Source organism: Schistocerca gregaria, chromosome 1 (assembly GCF_023897955.1).
Source record: "Schistocerca gregaria isolate iqSchGreg1 chromosome 1, iqSchGreg1.2, whole genome shotgun sequence".
Taxonomy (NCBI): Eukaryota; Metazoa; Arthropoda; class Insecta; order Orthoptera; family Acrididae; genus Schistocerca; species Schistocerca gregaria.
In genome coordinates, this window is record NC_064920.1 from 694,676,317 (window position 1) to 694,696,298 (window position 19,982).

The 19,982-nt window shown below is 39.0% G+C and overlaps 1 protein-coding gene across 4 annotated transcripts in view; it reads left to right on the forward strand.

The window, feature by feature from the left end:
- LOC126364944 (4-trimethylaminobutyraldehyde dehydrogenase A-like) overlaps nucleotides 1-19,982 on the forward strand; it is a 167,764-nt gene that overhangs the window by 118,345 nt on the left and 29,437 nt on the right. For all 4 annotated transcript variants that reach the window (XM_050008101.1, XM_050008098.1, XM_050008100.1 and 1 more), the window contains exons 6-7: nucleotides 2,795-2,922; nucleotides 14,255-14,443. In XM_050008101.1, coding sequence (XP_049864058.1) covers nucleotides 2,795-2,922; nucleotides 14,255-14,443 — 317 coding nt within the window. The remainder of the gene's footprint in view (nucleotides 1-2,794; nucleotides 2,923-14,254; nucleotides 14,444-19,982) is intronic.

Here is a 19,982-nt window from a genome sequence, read left to right on the forward strand (position 1 = left end):
AATTATCGAAATTTGCGATCCATTATCTTGGAAACTTTTTAAGACACTAACTTACAATTTTCCCTAATTATTGAACATACCTTTCTAGATACACTGAACTAGAATTATTATTAAAATTGTATTGTGGGGCATGGGGCAAGGTTTTTTTTCCAAACACCCAATTTTTTTGACAGAATTTTGTAAATAAATGAACATAAAAACAAAACAACTCAGGATATTGTAATTATTCTAGTTCCATATGTGTTGAATTTCACACTTGGCATGCTGTGAAAATTTCATATCTCTACCATCAGCACTTTTTTAGAAAACGGGTCATTTATTGCAAAAAACCAAAGTTCAGAGATATAGAGGTTTAAAACTTTTTTGGTTACAAATTCTTATACAGACTTACATTTCTGTGTCTTTTATGTGCTAAAAATGCCTTGGCCCATAGTCTGTGTTTTCTTCAGTGTCACAACAGCCCTGTGCTTGCCTCCTCCTTTTCTTTCTTGCTTCTTTTGTCATTTGCTGAACAGCTAATTCTGCTTCACGTACACGAAGCTCATCCAGTTCTCACAGTCCTTTAGCTATGTTCTGTCCAAATTTTATCCCTAACTTCTCCAGAACGTTAAGTTTTCATAGTTCCCACCATTAAAAGTTATTACAGCATCAGACCCTACTAACTTTAGAGTCATAAGGCCAACAAATATATTTTTAGGCACATGGCACCACACAACATTATTCAAGGACTCATTCACCGAGCGAGGTTGCGTAGTGGTTAGACACTGGACTCGCATTCGGGAGGACAACGATTCAATCCCGCGTCCGGCCATCCTGATTTAGGTTTTCCGTGATTTCCCTAAATCACTCCAGGCAAATGCCGGGATGGTTCCTTTGAAAGGGCACGGCCGACTTCCTTCCCCATCCTTCCCTAATCCGATGAGACCGATGACCTCGCTGTCTGGTCTCCTTCCCCAAACAACCAACCAACCAAGGACTCATTCACATTCTGGGTCTTCCCATGTAAACACTTCTTTAGTAGCTCAGGATTTGCCAAATCTCTGTAAATAGGTTTGATTGCCTCCATTACTGCCAAAGGAAGAGAGTGTTTATTTGTAAATTCATGCAGGGTGCCAGAAAATTCAGCTTGCCTATATTTACACCAAGTGTTTGGTGGTGGTGGACACAAAGCCTGACATGGGTTTTCATCGGTTGACATTTGATGAATGAAAGTGCTCCACAGAGCTCATTTCATCTTCTCTAAATTGTCACAGTTATCTCTAATGGACTATGCTTAGTCATTTTATTTACGTAAAAAAGCAATAGAAGTTAGTTTACTACAAAAATAGCCGATAATCACACTACTTCCAATGAAAACTAATATCAGAAACAAAGGACTGATTTGTTGATTCATAATGCCATCTTCTGAGACATAGCAGTAGGCACAAAACAAAGCAATTCACAGCCTTCTAGACTGTGTAGTTCCCAAGATATGACTGCTCAACTGTGGCAGTGTATGCGTAGCCACGAAATTTGACAGTCACACATCAACATTCAAAACAGTATTTGGAGGTCTCACAACTGTCTGATTTTAATGTGTTGTATATCAAAATATTCAGGAAAGTCTAAAGTAAATTATGGAGTAGAAAACAGAAAAAGTCAAATTACAACAAATTTCATGTACAATGTCCCCTTCAAGGAAACCAAAGAAAAATTTGGGGAAGGGATTAAAGATCAGGTAGAACAAATGAATACTTTGAGGATTGTTGATGACAGTGTAATTCTGTCAGAGACAGCAAATGACTTGGAAGAGCAGTTGGATGGAATAGACAGTGTTTTGAAAGGTGGGTATAAGATGAACATCAACAAAAGCAAAACAAGGATAATGGAATGCAGTGGAATTAAATCAGGTGATGCTGAGCGAATTAGATTGGGAAGGAAGACCTTAAATTAGTAGAAGAGTTTTGCTATTTGCACAGCAAAATTAACTGACAGTGCCATAAGTAAAAAGGATCTAAGGTGTCGGCTGGCAATGGCAAGAACAGCATTTCTGAGGAAAAGAAATTTGTTAACCCGGCTAGAAGAAGGGATCGGTTATTATGACACATTCTGGGACATAAAAGGATCATCAATTTTATATTGGAGGGAAGTAGGGGAGGGGGGTGAGGGAATAAAAATCATAGAGGGAGTCCAAGAGATGAATACAGTAGGCAGATTTGGGAGGATGTAGGTTGCAGTAGTTATTCAGAGATTAAGAGGATTGCACAGGATAGAGTGGCATGGAAAGCTGCATCAAATCAGTCTTCAGACTGAAAACCACAACAGCAACAACAATGCCATGCCTCCCACCACATTTTTTTTCTGTTGTTATCCATTTTTGTCTCATCTGTAATCTTTTGTTCTATACTTCCTTTATCTCTAACTTATGAACTTCCATCTCTGTTTCTTGTAGCAGCTTAGGTTTCAGATTGTTTATTACTAACAAGTGATTGTTTATTTTCTTTCCAGCATGCCCTGATCTGTTTCCTGTGACCCACAGTCCATGACAACACTCTTAATAAATCCTTGGTCAACCTAATGTACTCCAACCACTTCTTCTCTTTTAACAGAACAAAGGTATTAATTTCGTGACTTCATTTCCATGCCTGCCCTTAATGTCACTTAGTAAATAGATTTTTTTGGTAATTTTAAGTTACAGTTTCAGTTAAATGATAAGTTTCATTGTACATAAAACAAGAAATGTATCATATTAAAAACTGTAACATTTTTGCAATATATAGTGTAAACTGTAATGAATTGATTGATTTTATTCCAGCTGCAGCAGGAATGAAGAAAGTTACTTTAGAACTTGGCGGCAAATCACCCCTTATTATATTTAATGATGCAGATGTAGACAATGCAGTAAAAGCAGCCCTGGTGGCAAACTTCCTTTCCCAAGGTCAAGTAAGTATGCTCAGATAAACTGAAAGGTATTATGAATAAATTATGCATCACAATGGCACTGGAATGTAAAATGTACAATAGTAAAACTTGTTTATAGAAACCTTAGTCTCCTGACCTTAGGCCCAATTCACAAAGAAATTGTATGGTGTGGACACCTAGCAGTGACAAGTCAGAAATATGGTGTGGATGGGACATGAGCAATTTACACAGAAGTGGCACTCTCAGAGAGACACCGAATGGTTGTGTTACGAGAGGCTCAGAATATGTTATCTTCATCAGACAGTACTGATGCACTGGGTTTTTCACAACTATTGAATGTTGAGCAGTGAAGAAAATATTGCTTACAAATTTTATGATTGAAAACAGGGAAGAAATGTGGCACATTCGTCATAGTGAAGAAACTGAACATTTATCGCAAATATTTCCAGCATTTTTACAACACAAAAGTGTTTCTGTATTGCATTAGACAAAGCAAAGGACAGCATTCAGAGAAAAGCAACAAAATTAGAATATCTTGATCGTAATTCCTATTTTGCATGTGGTTTTCATTTTAACATAAGCCTAAACATTTCTGCTTTTGTGAGAGATATTCAAAATATTATCCCAGTTTTCCAAAATCTGATCATCCATAAATATTTCACTGCTGTAGACCAGCAATTCCTCTTTAGAGGACATAGTTTCCTACCATGTGATAGAGATTTTTCCATTGTAGAGAGGAATAAAATACCCTTTCACCCAGAAAACTGGATTCTAGTCATTGCCAATCCCAAGGATTGTGGAGTCCTTCTGTGCAAAATGTAACCAGAGAATTTCAGGAATTTTAGCACATTAGACTACAGTTTGCAGAGAGGTGTATTCAAAATAACTGAATATGTCTGGCTACACATTCCATCTGACAGCCTTACTACACTAAGGGGAAGGAAAAGTCATAATTTCCAGCAATTGTTAATTCGTCAAAGCAGTGCAAAGAAGTCGATTGGTACTGGCAAAGAAATTTACTGCAAGATAACATTACAGTTTTCCCTATCTCATGTGTTAAAATTCTGCCTGTAAAAAGTACCACGAAGGAAGCCTTACTTGACATGTGAAACGTGTACGAGCTGAAAAATGGAATTTCTATGAGCGACCACCAAGCAAATAGTGTATTTGCACATCTATCATTGACTGATAGCATAAAATGTAATGCTGACTGTACATGTTCAGTGTACTTGCAAAAATTTTTTCTGGCTCTTCTGCTGTTGCTTGTGCAGATTTGTATTGCAGTGAACATAGTGTGTTTTGACCTGTGACGTCGTACTCTCTCAAAGTACTGTTTCTGTTTCTGCAGTAAGTAACAGAAAAACCAGAGTGTTTCCGCAGCACAACATCATATCTTCACAGATTTGATGTTGTTTGTCCAGGAAAATAAAGAAGATAGTAATTGTCTGTCTGCCTCCAGTTTTAAAATTAAAATGACTCTTTATGCAGTATTAACTTAAAATGTGATCCTAACTGACTTCATAAACGACATACAAAAGAGAAACACGAACTACAAATCAACATAGAGCACAGCCGTAATGTTGAGTGTTGCGCGTCATAAATTGTCGTGACCAAATGTCAAAATATATCACTTATTTACTCGGGACTGGCAAGAGATATGACTCTCCTCTCATTTTTAAAAACAATTTCAATATTTTAACTGTATTTGAAGCACAGTTACCTATTTCTTAAAGTCCACAAAATGCAAACTGGGTAGCAACTACATTCTTCACTGTGAACTTTTCAAAATATGACTGGTGGTTTATTTATTTTGGGAAGTATCACAATAACTATGGCCAATAAAAAAAAATAAAACCAGTTCACTATCAAGCTGTTATGTTGGACTATAATATGTCTTTTTTCCAAATAGTAGCCTCAAAATTGAATGAAAGATAATGCATAGCAGAGCCACATGTGAATACCAAAACAATTCTTTTAATTTTGTACATGAAAAATAAAAATTTTACTGAGAAACTATCTATAGAGATGGATGTAGCTATGCTTCATCTATACAAAACAATTTTTGAGAGACATTGGATGACTTCAAATTAATGAAAACAGCAGTGTATCAATTGATCATCTCCATCATGCATCCCTTTAGTCTGTCACTCATGCCAAGAAACAGATGTGGCGTGTACCACAAAGTGATATGTCCCTGCCATGCCATCTTTGTGTGAACTGCTTCATTATTAACAGGGAATTGGTGTGAAACAATGCCACATCCCTACCAAATGTCCGTGCCACACCATTCTTTTGTGAATTGGGCCTTATGTGGATTCCTTATGTTCGTACCTTCAGTGTGAAACCCCTATAATAATAAAAACTTCTTTCTATCAGCTAAGTTTCTTGCTCTGGATGATGTATAAAAAGGCATGTATTCAGATCCACAAGTTTATTTATGGTACATTCACCCTCCTCACTTACGGGCAGACACAGCAGACTAGAAGACCCGTAGCATTTTATTTTATTTTCAGGTATTGATAAATTTTTTTGTGTTCTTTTCTAGAGGTGTAGAATATTTTCTGTGACACTTCCAAGCTGTTGCAGATTTATAGGGAGGGAAAGAATAGTATTGAATTGGGGATAAATTAAAGATAGCAAATAAAATAGTGAGAATGAGAAAGTGAATGGTGAGAGGGGTTAAAACTATTGAATGGACAGAGATAAGGAAAGGCTGTAAGACAGACAGAAAATAGCAAGGAAACTCAAAAGAAAGATAGCAGTATTAAAATGATAGGTGCAGAATTAATATAGAACAGATTTTGGTAGAAGGTACACAAAGAATGGAGGATAGTAGGCTAAGATTAAGTTGATCTGCGAATGTTTAAGTGTTGGACATCTCACTTTAACTGTGCTTGTTGACAACAAACATCATGTCTGTGGCTTCATCAAGACTTAGGGAAAGGAAACAGGTTGAAAAATATGGTAAAAAAAACAAAAATCACTGAAAATTCTATATCAAGAAACAAAACCAAGAGTATAAGGTTACAATAATCACCATTTGGAATTAGCCTTCCTCAAAGTTCTTAAGTCTAAGCCAAGTTTTGTGCTGCAGTATAGTTATAGCCTGCCATATATTTTTATGCAGTAATAAAATACACTGTTCAGCAAAACTTAAAAACAAGCTAGTAAATTATTATGACATATTAACTACTTGGTGGAAATGAATGAAAGTGTGGGAGTATGTTGCCAGAGGTCTCCCAGTCATGCACAGAAAGTTGGACATCACTTGGTTTGGAGTGTAATTATAGCATCAAACGGGGCTCACCCTGCAACTCAAGGTAGTTGAATGGTTGGGAAAAGACAGTTTGTATCAATCTGCAAACAGTTATGATGCACTGTGGTGGTGTTCTTCATTACAACATGGCCCGAGACAACATTTGGATGAATTCACATGGGGAAGAATCATTGGGAAACTGGAAGAAGATCAAAGAGTGACAAGCATAGCCTAGGAGTTTGGTATTGCTTAAAGCTTCATTTCGCATCCATAGAGAGCATTCTGAATCATGAGCACTGCTGCCTAAACATGAGGTGTAGGTCGACCATGGTCAACTACAGCAGTAGATGACTGCTACACATTGCGAGGATTGGAATGCCCTACCCCAAGCACTCCATACCAACCTTAGGGCCAGCATGGAGCACATTGTAGGGCATGCATTGCTGTCTATGGTGATCATACTTTCTATTGGGAACCATCTTCTGTTGTTTGTAACGTGCAGGGAGCTATCATCAATTCTAGTGAAGTCAGTGTAATTATTGTGTTTGGATATAAGCATCATTTCTGTTCATCTCATTGTTTATTTACTTTAGTTACCTTCAGTACTACACAGTGTGTCCCAGTTCCATTAGGACTGTAAGTATGAAAATTAAAAGACATGAGTTATGTTCACAAAATTACTGTCAGAATAGTCTCCCCTTGATTCAATACACAGGTGAAATCATTTTGAAAGTGTTTTGAAACAGTGACTGTAGTTCTATTTTGTAACCAGGCCAATTTTATTGAATGTTTTTAGTTGCTTCACAATGGTGTCCTTTCAAGGCAGACTTCAATTTCGAGAAACCCAGAAGTCGGCTGTGACCTAATCCGACAAATATAGCAGGTGATCCAGGACTGTGACCCACTTTCTGGCCAAAAACTTATGCATGATCTTCACTTTGTGGACTGGGGTGGTGGTGTGGAGGAGCACAAGGAACCTGCCTCTTAGTATTTGGGTACAACTCTCACCCACAAACATGAAGCTTAATGAAAACTTGACATTGCCCCGCTCCTGCCCCACCATTTTCCGACAAGTGTCAGACATATACTGTTACATTCATGGTGTTTTATGCAGTGATGTTAGTGCTTTGACCATATACACATCTGTTGTTGAAATTTCAATGATTTTAACACAAAAAATTGCCATGAGATAGCATAGCAGCTTGGAATTTCACATAAGCAGTCCTAATGGAACTGTGACATGCTTGTATATTGTGTGGGTCACGTTTCATTGAGCTGTGTTACTTGGCAGTCACAAATGTTGAGAAAGTAATTTTCACCCATAAGTTTTTCACACCATTGTATTAGTTGATTTCAAATAACTAAGAAGTCAGAGAGAGAGAGAGAGGTGGGGGGGGGGGGGGGGGGGCACAGAAATAGAGAAAATAAGCAGGCACAAGCACATATAAGAAGATTATAAGGGAGTTAATTGGAAGCTAGATAGAAGTTGAATGAGAGAATCTAAGATAGAGGATAAAAGTGAGAACATTTAATTGAGTGGAAATATAAATCCACAAGTGAGAAACCTCATCTTTTCATGGTAGAATAACATGAAAGATACATGTAACTATTAAAATAGGTGCAGTGAACAAAATATGTGTTTTAACATAACTTAAACAACATCAAAGAAGACAACAACACTAGAAACCATGACTAGCTATATAAAGTATGTGTGTGTTATGTTCACATCATTTAGAGTTACTCGTAGCAAATGATAACCAGAAACTATTTTATGTACAACAGAAAACAAATAAGACTAATACGTACTGATTATTTATCCAGCAATAAGTTTCATTTCATAAATTGTTCCCTGATGTAGAACTACTTTGATGATTCACCAAACATTTCCAAACAAAATAATTTGACATATTTTTACAAAATTCTCTTTCCTTTGTTTTTTTCCAATGAAATTAAAGCTCTCAGTTTACATTTACCATTTGATAGTGTTTGCTTCTGTCCACAGTAATAAGGGAGCTTTAGTTTGCTGGATCTTCCCTGTTGTATCTTGCAACAGTTCATATCACTTTCCTGCAAAGACATCATCATCATTATTGTGGTCTTCTTTGTCGCTATTGTTTTTGTGTTGGTGACAGGGGGGAGTAACACAGTGTAGTGAGATGTACAGTTAGCAGAGAAACTGCTGTAGGTTTTTCAACACTAATGAGCTGAAATTAATAACTCAGGTGCAGTCTGATGAGGCTGTGGTCAGTCAAGAGTAGTATGATGCTCAAGGATGAATAGCAGACAGAGTCCAGCAAGGCTGTAACCCTTGATGACTGGAGGTGCACCCAGTGAGGTGATGGCCCTGGATGGTTGGAGATTGTGTCCACTGAGTCTTTAGTGCTGGACAGTTGGAGTTAATATCCAGCTGGGCAGAAACCCCAGACTGTTGGAAATAATGTCCAGTGAGGCGAGGGCCCTGCACGCTTGGAGGTGACATGTGGCAAGAAGAGAACACTGGGTGATCAGCAGTGAGCTGGAGGATGAGCAGGAGAAGTCCAGCATGCTGGTGCAGAGGAGGCAGTTAATGATGGCCTAATAACTCGACACGGGTGTCCTTAATCCCGACCAGTTCAGTGATGTACATGGTGAATGCACACTGGCTATGCTACCAGGGAGCAGCTAGGTAGTGCCCTAAACATCTGCCTGACGGAAGAATAAAGGTTCACACACAGCAGGCACCTGATCCTGCTGAAGGAGAGAGGCACCCTCAATCGCAGTGGTGTATGCTGCGACATGCAGGCTGCCAACAGCAAGCATGGTGCCACCCAGTGGCATGGCCACAGCTGGAAGATCGTTAGATTCAGCCAACACTGTTTATGTTATTGTCAGGCTGTTTGAATGCGATCTCTGATGTATTGCCTGTAGATTGTAGCTGCAGCAACCATGGTCCATGAGTGTATAGTTGGCTGTACACAAGCACATGTGGACACAGTATCCCTTCCGCCTCCCCCCCCTTCACCCCCCCTTTCCCTCTTAAGAAGAGCTGGCATAGCCTGCACTGAGGCAGTGTCACATCCAAAGGAAGCAGGCTCAATGCAGTGGACCTCGATGGCAAGGTATCAGTGGCCGACAAGAGATAGCTTGACCTTCGATGGCTACCAGATACACGATTGGACCAACATGTTGTCTATGGTCAATGGGAGATTGAGCAAGTCATTGGTGACGGCCAGAGATGTGATGGCACAAACGGTGCATCCCCAGCCAATTGGAAATGAGCTGTACCAATGCTAACCACTGAAAACACAAAGTTACTGGCGTGGCTGCCAGGGGAGGTGACTGGGCTGGCAGCAAAGAAGGCAGTGCCAACATTGGAGGGAACCAAGCCAGTAGTGAAGGAAGCCATGTTGGCAGTGTAGGCAGCTCACCTGGTGACAAAGGAGGCCATGCCAGTGGTACAGGGGCCATGTTGGTGTCAAAAGAAGCTGTGGTGGCAGCAGAGGGGCTGTTGCAGTGCAGAGCCAGCGACAGTATGATGGCTGGATTGGGAAGGGCGGCAGTACTGGCTGGAGACCTTTTGGAAACCACAAGCAGTGTTGAGGTTGTTGGAGGAGATGACATCGCTATAGGCATCTAACACAAAAGCAGCATAGGTGTATCCACATCTGCTCCTGTTCCAGCTTCTGGGGGCACATGTACTCATTCCTTCATTGCAAACAAGCCAGGTCCCTGACATTCACAATGGAACACTATGAAAAAAATAGAAAAATCAGACTTTGAAACTCTCCCGATTGGTTTGGCTATTATTAATCACTGAGTAGCAGCCTACTAAATGGGTTATACTGGCTGTGACCTAAAGATAAGAGGCTGATTGTCTAATACTGCTGTGGAATTGTTTCATATCAGTGTTTCAGCTGATGAATAATGCATTAACACAGTCAATAAGGTTCTATTGTAATAATAATCACTAGAGTGTTCCGCTATAATTAAGTATTACATTCTTGGTCTTACATAAATGTGTTGCAGTTAGTCCTTTCATCTTATAATTTAATGATTGTTGTACTTATTACAGGTCACTCTTTGATATCTTCACATGCTATTGCACTCACTAGCACAAACACACTACAATCCTCATTGGATCCAATTATATGTGTCCAGTGTAGGTGATGTGGAACATGTAATCACAGTGTGATATAGTTACTTAATCAAAACACTACAAAATAAACTCTTTTGTCAGGATTGATAAATTACGAGGGTCAACCTGTGATGTCGAAGACATGCTCAGTCAGTAGTACATATTACAGGTAGCCTTCCACCATTACACCATGTTCTGCTCACATAGAGCCCTCGTAGCGAAGTCTTCCCCTGCACACTGCCTGCACTCTCCTTACTAATGATTGCGTTATCTCTCTGGAACTCGTGGTGCTCAACTATTGATATGTAGCCTGCCTCAACGTGTGTAAGGCAAAGCTACCTTTATCTTTCCGTAAGGAGCTGTGGACCCCCTTACAGCATGAAAGAACATCTGCATCACCTCCATTGTGTTTCTGGCCTGAGGGAGCAACTTGCTGCAATGAGGTGCACTGTTAGCACAGAATGACAGTCCTTTTATTAACACTAAAGAACTGAAATACAGTAACACAGGAGCAATCTGATGAGACAATGACAGCCAAGAGCAGTAGACTACTCAAGGATGGTTAGTGCCAGAGATGGTATCCAGTGAGGTGGTGGCCCTGGACAGTCAGGAAGCCTGTAGTCCTGAACAACTAGAGATGATGTCTGGCAAGGCAGTAGCCCTGGATAGCCTGAGGTGGTAAGCAGTGAGGCTGTTCCCCTGGATGCCTGAGATGGTGTCCAGTGAGATGGTGCCTCTCAATGCCCATAGATGGTGTCCAGCAAGACTGCAGCCATAGACAGACAGAGATGATTTCCAGTGAGGAGGAAGCTGTGGATGGTCAGTAGCAACATCGGCAAGGCAAGAGCCTTAGACCACCAGGGGCGATGCCCAGTGAGACAAGAGCCCTGAATGGTAGGCAGTGAGCTGGAGGTGGAATCCAGCAGGGTGGTTCAGAGGAGGTATTCGATGATAGCATGACAGCTCGGACATGGCAGTGGTGAATCGTCTAACAGCTAAGCGATGTACATGATGAGCACACACTAAGCTCACTGTTGTGGTGGAGTGGCCGGATTGTGTCCTAAATGTCCACCTTAAGGAAGAATACAGGTGACATGTGATATTGCAGAAGGGTAGAGGTACTTTTGATCACAGCTCTGTGTACTGTGACAAGCATGCTACCAGCAGTGAGGCTGGCACCTCCTGATGCCATGGCAGCACCTGGCAGATTGGTCGAAAACAACCTGGACTGTTTACGGTATTTATCAGGCTGTCTCCCATGGTAGTCTTGCCTGTGAGTTGCAGCTGTGTCAAGCTGTGGTCCACGTCTGTATACTTTGTTGTATCAGAGGCAACCACCGGGAGATACAACAGTCATCATCATAATCACCGGCAGCAGCAGCAGCAACACAACTACAGCTACAACTATTTAATATAAGCTGCTGGTTAGAGGCCTGATCTAGATATTTCCATGCCTGACACTCTTCATCTGCATGCATACATGTTGATTCTGTTTGTTTTCTAATTTCATATACTCTCTTTCTATCAGCTCATTGTTTCAGTCTTTTCTCATCTCTTAGAATTCAACAAAGAACTCCATTGGTCCATACAATATTATCCATTTGCAAGACTACATGTCCTCCCCTCCTCCATTTCATTTTCATTCTGTGCCCTGATCCATAAGTTTGTTTTGTCTTGACTAGTAAAATGGTTCAAATGACTCTGAGCACTATGGGACTTAACATCTACGGTCATCAGTTCCCTAGAACTTAGAACTACTTAAACCTAACTAACCTAAGGACATCACACAACACCCAGCCATCACGAGGCAGAGAAAGTCCCTGACCCCACCGGGAAGTGAACACGGGCGTGGGAAGCGAGAACGCTACCGCACGACCACGAGATGCGGGTGTCTTGTCTAGTAATTCCCAGCTTGCATCTCACCATTCCTCACATAGCAACTCTCAGTTTTTGAGCAGTTTCTGTATTAAAAAAGTCTGTCTCACTTCTGTAAGTCAAAACCTGATTATAACCTTTCATTTTTAGGCATGTCAAAAGCTTTGTTCTGAAAATTCTGTTTAGTTCTTCAAAAACACATTAGGCCTCATTTTTTGTTTTATTTTTATTTGTTTACCTGTCCATTCAGTCATTTCTCCAACTTCCCTAAATACAAAAACTCATCAACTTATTCTATTACTTCATTGTAGTTTTATACTGTTTTATTTTCAGGCCTACTCTCAAACTTTGTGTATTAAGTTCTTGTGTTGATAATTTAGGAATAAAGGCAACAACTCACTGAACAGTAGAGACATTGAAACATGAACAATCACATGAAGAAGACTGAAAATTACTGGAGATTGAGGCCAGGAGGATTACAGGAATAGAAGATGTATTCCAAGTATAACTCCCATCCATGTAATTCAGAAATGTTAATGATGGAGGGGGGAGGGGGATCCAGATGGCAGGCATTGTGAAGCAACCATTGAAATTGAGCATGTTGTGTTGAGCAGTGTGTTCTGCCACTGGTTGATCAACACTGCTACTAGCCGCAGATTGTCAGTGGCCATTCATTTGGATGAACAGTTTATTGGTGGTGATGCCCACATAAAATGCTGCGCATAAATCACAGCAGAGCTGGTATGTGACATGACGTGCTTTGGCGTGTTATACTGCCTCTGATGGGTAGGATCAGCTTGTGAAGGGACTAGAGATGGATGTACTGAGTGGATGAATTGGACTGATCTTGCACCTAAGTCTTCCACTGGGATGTGATCCATGTTGCGAGGCAAGGGTCTGGGAGTGTGTGTGGCATAGGGTATTGCTTTGGATAGACCACAGATTTGTGGGGAGAATGTTTTTTCATTTCCAGGCACAATGATAGATATTCAAGCACGTTGTGCAGTACCTATATGATTGTGTTGTTCTAGTGCAGGATGCTAATGAGTGATGGGTTACTCCTTTGCAGCTGGTTGTTGGGGTGCTAAGAGGATTAGGGTTATGTGAGGATATAGCATGAGTTACACCTCTGCTATTTATTGAGTTGTCACCATTACTCCTAAATTAGTTACATTCTGCCAGAACTTGACGTACCAAGTTATTATGTCGATCATTAAAATTTATTTGCAGCTGAGGCAAACAGTGCAGTGCTATCAACAAAACATGGGAGGTTCAGATATGTTCCATTAATATGCATTCCTTCTGAATACTTCCTTTAGGACTACTGAAATATTGTTGGATGTATTAAATTTCCTTTACTGACCTCTTTTTTTTAATTCTGAATTTCTAACTATCCCGATGAACTATCATTGTAGTTACATCACTGATGTATATATTTTTCAGGATGTTTACATACATTGAATCAGTGTCTTGTTTGTCAGTGGCTTTCACTTCAGCATTAGCAAATGCAAGCATCACCTGTAGGAGCAAAGTGACTGTTAGGATTTAATGTACAGCTAAACCACTACAGATGACATATTATTTGCATTATTCCTAGTTTCACTCCATGAGAGTAATTTTAGATATTCATTACCTTAATTAAAAACTAAATAAATAATTAAAGTGTTGACAGTTATGTCGTTAGAAGCTTTGAATCTTTACTGTGTTCCTATCAGGGCAATGAATATCTGAAGATGCTCTAATTTGTGTAATGAAATTAGTAATACTGGAAATAATACATGACATGTGATAGTTTATATTGTGTACATTAATTTGAAACTGAGTCAAAAACATCCTCTAAATCTATAAGTACTATGTAAATTGCTAATTTATACTCTTTGATCCACTCTGTAACATAATTTACAGCTTGTGAATGTACCATTGTGCTGTATCCACTTCTAAGGCCAACTGTTTTTTCCTTTGCATAGTAACAGATAAGTTTAGTGAGCATCTTACACATTAAGGATAGTAGGGTGGTGTCTTGTCTGTTCCTTTTCTTAACAAGATTGTATTATTACATATAAGTTATCAGTATTTGTTAATTATGTAGCTTGTATTTCATAACACAGGTTTGTTCAAATGGAACAAGAGTGTTTGTGCAGAACGCTATAGCAGAAGAAGTTCTTGAACGATTGGTAAATGCTACAAACAATTTAAAAATAGGTGATCCCTTTGAGGAGGATACAACAGTTGGAGCAACTATATCAGAAGAACAGGCAGAAAAGGTCTTAAGTTACATCAAAGAAGCTGAAAAAAAGGTGTGGCACATTATTTTCTTCCTTTTAAGCAAAATATTTATGTAATCATAGCCTTCGATACTACTCTCAGTACTTTTTCTTACAACTTACAACAGATATTCTTTTTTGAAGTAGCTGAACCACTTTTATTGTGTTGTTTTCGTACAGTCCAGTTGAATGGGTGGTATATGCTATATAAAAATGCATTCTGTGTAGGTATATAAGGATAGGTAGTTACACAGCAAATAGAGGAGGTACTGTGCGGAGGCCAGGTTCATGGAAAAGATGAAAAATCACCTGTTTTTTTTAAACAAAGTACTTCATAATGTTGGAATTGCATTTCATTACTAAGTCTCATGATCACAGTTGCTGTAATTCATGGAGTATGCCAGTAATGGGATAAATTGTGACATTAAAACACTTTTAGACATCAGCTTTACACTGTACTTTTGACTTAGAATCATGCTGTTCTGTAAACAGTTGAGTTTTTTTGAAACCCTATTGGATACATACGGCTGATAATTTATTTAATTTTCAAATTAACAATACATGTTCTATCTTAAATAATTAGGTAATCTCCAGATGTTTTGACAAGTTTAATGAATATATTGTGCAATGACAAAGGCAAGTTAAGTGAGTTAATGTGTTAAGTTTCATAATAATTTACTATAATGGCCACTTTTATAAATATAGTGCACACAAATGATTTCTGATGTATGCTGGTTTTAAAGAATACCATGACTTACATGCTTTCGAATTTTGCAGCAAGATATCTTTGTTCTGTGTTAAATACAAAAGTAGGTCTCTTGCCAGAAATATAGAGTCTGGATTTGTTGAAGATAACAATAATAGGTCATTCAGATAAATTAGGCTGCAAAAATACCTGAGTGTGCTAAATAATCTGCTTCATTTTAAATTTGTTACTCTCTGATATATATATTTTAGTAGATGTTGTGCAGTTTCTGAATAATGTCCTTAGATCTACACACAATTTTTCATCCATCTTCTCTGGTGGCTTTATATTCCTAAAATTTGCATTGTTTATTTTCTTGCACAATGGGATGCTTATTGCAGGCTTGACTTCTACATCTGTATCACAAGCAACTTTACTTTCTATGGCAGAGAACATTGCATATTAGTACTTGTCACTCTATGCCTATTCCACTTATGCATGAAGTGAGAAAAAAAAAATGACTGACTGTATGCCGCTCTAAGTTTCCTTCTGTTTGCTATGTTTCTTACTGACTCTTTGCCTTATTCTTATGGCCCCTGAGTGATATACACATTAGTCAGAAACAATCTGAAAAGCTTATAAGGCTGTTGCAGTGTAGGTTGTGCTGAGAAATAACTGTTAAGAAAAATATTTCCAAGTTAATTAGCATTGAAATTAGCTATTTAGGCCATTGTAGTTGCAGATGCAAGTGGTCCACTGGAGATGTCTCCAAATATGTTCTTCATTTGGTCTCCTGATAGCAATGAAATTAGCTAATCAGGCTTTTGCACTTGCATAGATGTCTCCAAATGTATTCTTCATTTGGTCTCCTGAAGCTGAACATGAGAGTGACACAAAAACTGGACATAGGATAGTAGTAAGGATCAAACTCTAGTCAAAGGCTGGGCAGTCTCGTTTGCTACCATCCACGTTCTGAGAACAACTGGTACTAATTTTATCTGGTGACCCACTTGAATTTGTGTGCACTACAGCCTAATTGGCTAACTTCAATGCTAATTAATCCGGAAACAGTTTTTTCTTAACAATTATTTCTCAGCACAACCGGCCCTGCAACAGCCTTGTAAGCTTTTCAGACTGTCCTGATCATTCTGTCTATGTAGTGGAGATAACTGAAACATTGTGCAATCTACTTCAAATATCAGTTAATTTAATTTAACCAGTATGGTTTCATGAGAATAACATTGACTTTCTTCTGAATATTATCATTTAAATGACTCAAGTATTTCTATTATACTTTTGTATGAACAATACCAACATACCTCAATTTCAGCAACACATCTGTGAATTTCTTCCTACTTAACAAGGGTTTGAAACATTTCAGCAGTAATCTAGAATATCTAGCAGTAGGGTCATGTTTTCAGTTTTCTTTACAAATGTGCCACACTTATCCGGAATCCTCTCAGCAAACCTTCACTATTGGTGATTTCACATGTTCATTCAATTCCATTTCGTATTACTTAATGTTCCAGTTAGGCACTATCAGGTTTTTGTAACTGGTATAAAAATTATTGTGCATTTATCTGTTTCTAAACAGAGATGCTATTTGTTACACTCTGTGAAAATATTGTCAATCAGTATGTATTTTCTTACAATCATCTAGTAAGGAGTGTGTTCCTGCAGACAATTGTATTGTCAGTAAACAGCTGGAGATTGCTACAGACTCTCTCTGATAAATTGTTTATTTGCATTGAGAACTTCAGTGATACCACTATACTTCCTTGGGACCCACTTGATGCTGGTGTTGTTTCTGTGGCCAGCATAAATTATTTGAGCTAATCATGCATTTGTAAAAATACCTGTATGACAAATCTTAATTGTCCACCAACAATAAGGTATAGTGTGAAACACCTTTCAGAAATAAAATAAGACAGAATTTACTGGTCATTCCAGTTATATTGTTCTCTTCACCTTTCTGTTTACTTATACAATTCTGTTGCTTTACTCACAGTAAACTCCATTTTTTCCTCTTATCTTGGTCTGACCACTTGCACTTGCAGGTCTCTCGTGTTTGCATAGCTCAAATTGAGTCTGTTTCTTTCTTCTGCAGTCAGTTTTCCTAAACAATAATGTAAAGTGACTGTTTAAATAGTCAGAAATCTATACCATTGAAATTCTGCATCAGTTCATTGTATAAATGCAGTACAATTTGATTAGTGAATGGCAACTCTAGTGCTCCCAGTGCCTCAGTGACAGTATTGATGCTGTAGGGTTGAAAAGATCTAATATAACAAGTTACAATCAACCAGAATATAACATCGGTGATCAGCTGCACTTATGTTTGTGTGTTGTACACCCTACAACAACCAAGCTTTTGAAAGTTATTACTTTTTTTTAAGTGTGCCTGATTCATGATTTAACACTTAGTAAGGCAGTAAATGTGCTGTTAACATTACAGTGAGACTGAACAGCTGGCCATTACCAACCTCCTGAGGGCAAAATTCAAAGTATTTCTGATGGATGCACTTGACAAGAAACTGCAGCACCAAAAAATAATTACTGTAGAGTAATGAACTTTTGGGAATACATTTGTCTAGGTAACACATTTAAGATTAACATTACAAGACCACGAATTAATGTAAGCATGAGATAAGCCATTGCCAGAATGTTGAATGCAAGCATGCAAAAGTGCATGCATTGTGTTGTACAGGTGCCGGATGTCAGATCGTGGCATGGAGTTTATTGCCTGTTGCAATTGGTCTCTGGTTAATGTTGTTTGTGGATGACGCTGGAGCTGCTGTTTGTTGACATCCCTTATGTTCTCGGTTGGAGATGCATCTGATAATCAAGTAGGCCAAGGCAGCATGTCAACATTCTGTAGAGCATGTTAGGTAACAATAGCAGTGTGTAGGTGAGCATCCCATTGAAAAACACCCCGCGAAATGCTGTTCATGAATGGCAACTTAACAGGTCGAATCACCAGACTGATGTACAGATTTTCAGTAAGGGTGTGTGAGGAAAACCCCTCATCAACACACACAGCCATCACTGGTGCTAAGGAAGGGCCAGCTTTCATCAGAAAATGCAACAGACCTTCAGCCTCCCCCCCCCCCCCCCCCTCGCCACCCAGTGAGCTGTTACTGGAGACCACTGAAGTTGAACAAGGCAGTGGTTTGAAGTCATTGGAATGCAGGGCATCTATGTCCGAGCTCCTCTTGAAGTAACCAGTTTATAACAGTTTGTTGTGATACTGTCGTGCCAACTGCTGCTCAAATCGCTGCTGCAGATGCAGTTATGATGCCGCCATAGCTATAAGCCAAACACGACGATCCTTCCTCTTGGTACTGCTTAATGGTCATCCACAGTTTGGTCTTCCTGTGACTGAACATTCTCATGACCACTGCTGCCAGCAAATATCTCCAGTGGTTACCTTCCTACCAAGTCTTTCTGCAGTATCAAAAAAGGAACATCCAACATCATGTAGCCCTATTACATGACCTCATTCAAACTCAGGGAAATGTTGATAATGACATCTTTGTCACCTTAAAGACTTTCTTGACTAACATCAACTCACCGTGTCCAATCTCAACTTTAACTAACACTCGCAACCATTACAGTATGTATTTAAAGCATACCCATAGCATAGTGGTGCTACTAGTGCCACTCTTGTGCAGATGACATGAAATTTGAATAGACATCATCTTCCAGATGTAGAAACATGCCTACAAACTTTGATTCTTCACACAACTTCCTCTTGGTGTTGCGATTTTGTTCCATCAGCGTATTTAAAAGAACAAAAAACTATTATCTAGCTTACAGAACTGTCAGTGTTTTGCTCAGGGAAGAAAGGGGGATAGGTTTTAGAGGAGGGGAGGTCACTGAGACCTCAAGCAGGTCCCTCTAATCCCAGCATCTGAGTGACCTGTACCTCCTTCCCAACCTACCCTCTTTTCTCCCTTAGGAAGGAATTGAATTAAGTTCCAAAAGCTATTTTTTTTCCTATTTCTCAATGAATCTGTCAGCAGTACTAACGATTTCACCTTCTCAGTGGTGTATACTGTTCAGCCATTCTTATGTCCTTGTAATATGACAGTTATCTCAAGGGAATTGTCATTTTAAATTTACTTTGAGGCTGCTCTCAGTATGCACAACCATTTGGGGGCCATTTACAAGAGGTTCTGTAGTAGACATTACATATTAGCACTCCATTCATAGAGAACCATTTTAATATTTTGTCCCTTCACAAGATGGATTAGTGGCCATTTGTGTGACTGTAAAGGAACATGTGTACATTGCATTGAACATATATACACAAGTCCAGAGCATGAAAAAATTTAAATGGAATGGCATGAATTGGGCAAGAAATTTGAATAGCAGTGATATTGCTGTTAATGGGATCTTGAAATGTGAATGACACTTAATATTGTTTTTTATAGTGCACTCACTGTTTCCCGTGATGTTCTATAACCATCTTCGTCCTGTTTATGACAACTTATTACACTGCATTCATCACTCGTGTCATGATTTTTGAAAGAGTCAGCACCCTGTAATCCACTATCAAATTTTTCATCATGTGGGTCATTTATACCTTGTACTGAAAAAGCTTCTCATTGCTATTACAGATATGAGTACATTTCAACAGAAATATCATATTGATTGACAGTCCTCCCCTGCCGCTCCATTGCTGATATAAGGTTAATGTGTTCATGCTAGAACTGTAGCACAACCTTGTGGAATTTATTAGCAAATCCAGTGAAAGAACTTAACATGAAATGGTACAACAACAATGAAATGCTCAGACCCTGGAACAAGAAATCTTGTGAAGACTGGTTGTGTAGGTAACTGCCTGGCTGTAGAACTAATACTGAAAATATTGTAGAGTGCCATGAG